The 503-nt window shown below is 58.1% G+C and overlaps 1 protein-coding gene across 1 annotated transcript in view; it reads right to left on the bottom strand.

The window, feature by feature from the left end:
- Positions 1 to 178, bottom strand: part of TSPAN13 (tetraspanin 13) — a 16,931-nt gene extending 16,753 nt beyond the window's left edge. The window contains exon 1 of the mRNA XM_026045106.1: positions 66 to 178. Within this exon, the coding sequence (XP_025900891.1) occupies positions 66 to 178 (113 nt within the window). The remainder of the gene's footprint in view (positions 1 to 65) is intronic.
- Positions 179 to 503: the final 325 nt, after the last annotated feature.

The raw sequence follows: 503 nt of genomic DNA, 5'->3' as shown, positions 1-503 counted from the left end.
CGATCCGGCCCGCGGTGCCTCGGGTCCCCGCTCGCGGCGGGGACGGGGGAAGGGCCGCGCGGTACCGGGGGCCCTCGGGCGGCTCCTCAGCCATTTTGTGGTTGGGGAGGCGCTGGCGCCCGCCCGCCGCCGCCGCGGTGCCCGTACCCGTGACGGATGGTTTAACCGCCTGCGCCATCCAAGGCAGCTTCTGGGCACTTGTTTTTTAGGGCATTTAAGTACACGCCTACAGGGTTAGCTGCTCTTCATGCCCACGCGTCTTTATCTGTTTGCGTTTTTTATSAACAGTGTATGTTTTCTAGCCTATTTTTTCATCTGCCTTTACATACTAATGCCCTTACGTACTTCCTTACTTGGAGACTTTAAATATTTAAACTAACAGGTTGTCAGAGGAAGCYGCCCATCTCCACGCCGTTGCCTCATGGCCTCCCCAAGTTACTGCTGCCGTTTCAAAGGGGCTGTCTCCATGTCCCGGTTCACCCAACACACCCGTCACCAACCCC

This window comes from Nothoprocta perdicaria, unplaced genomic scaffold (assembly GCF_003342845.1).
Source record: "Nothoprocta perdicaria isolate Ctin4 unplaced genomic scaffold, notPer1 scaffold_106, whole genome shotgun sequence".
Lineage (NCBI taxonomy): Eukaryota > Metazoa > Chordata > Aves > Tinamiformes > Tinamidae > Nothoprocta > Nothoprocta perdicaria.
This window is presented reverse-complemented; position numbering and strand designations above follow the sequence as displayed.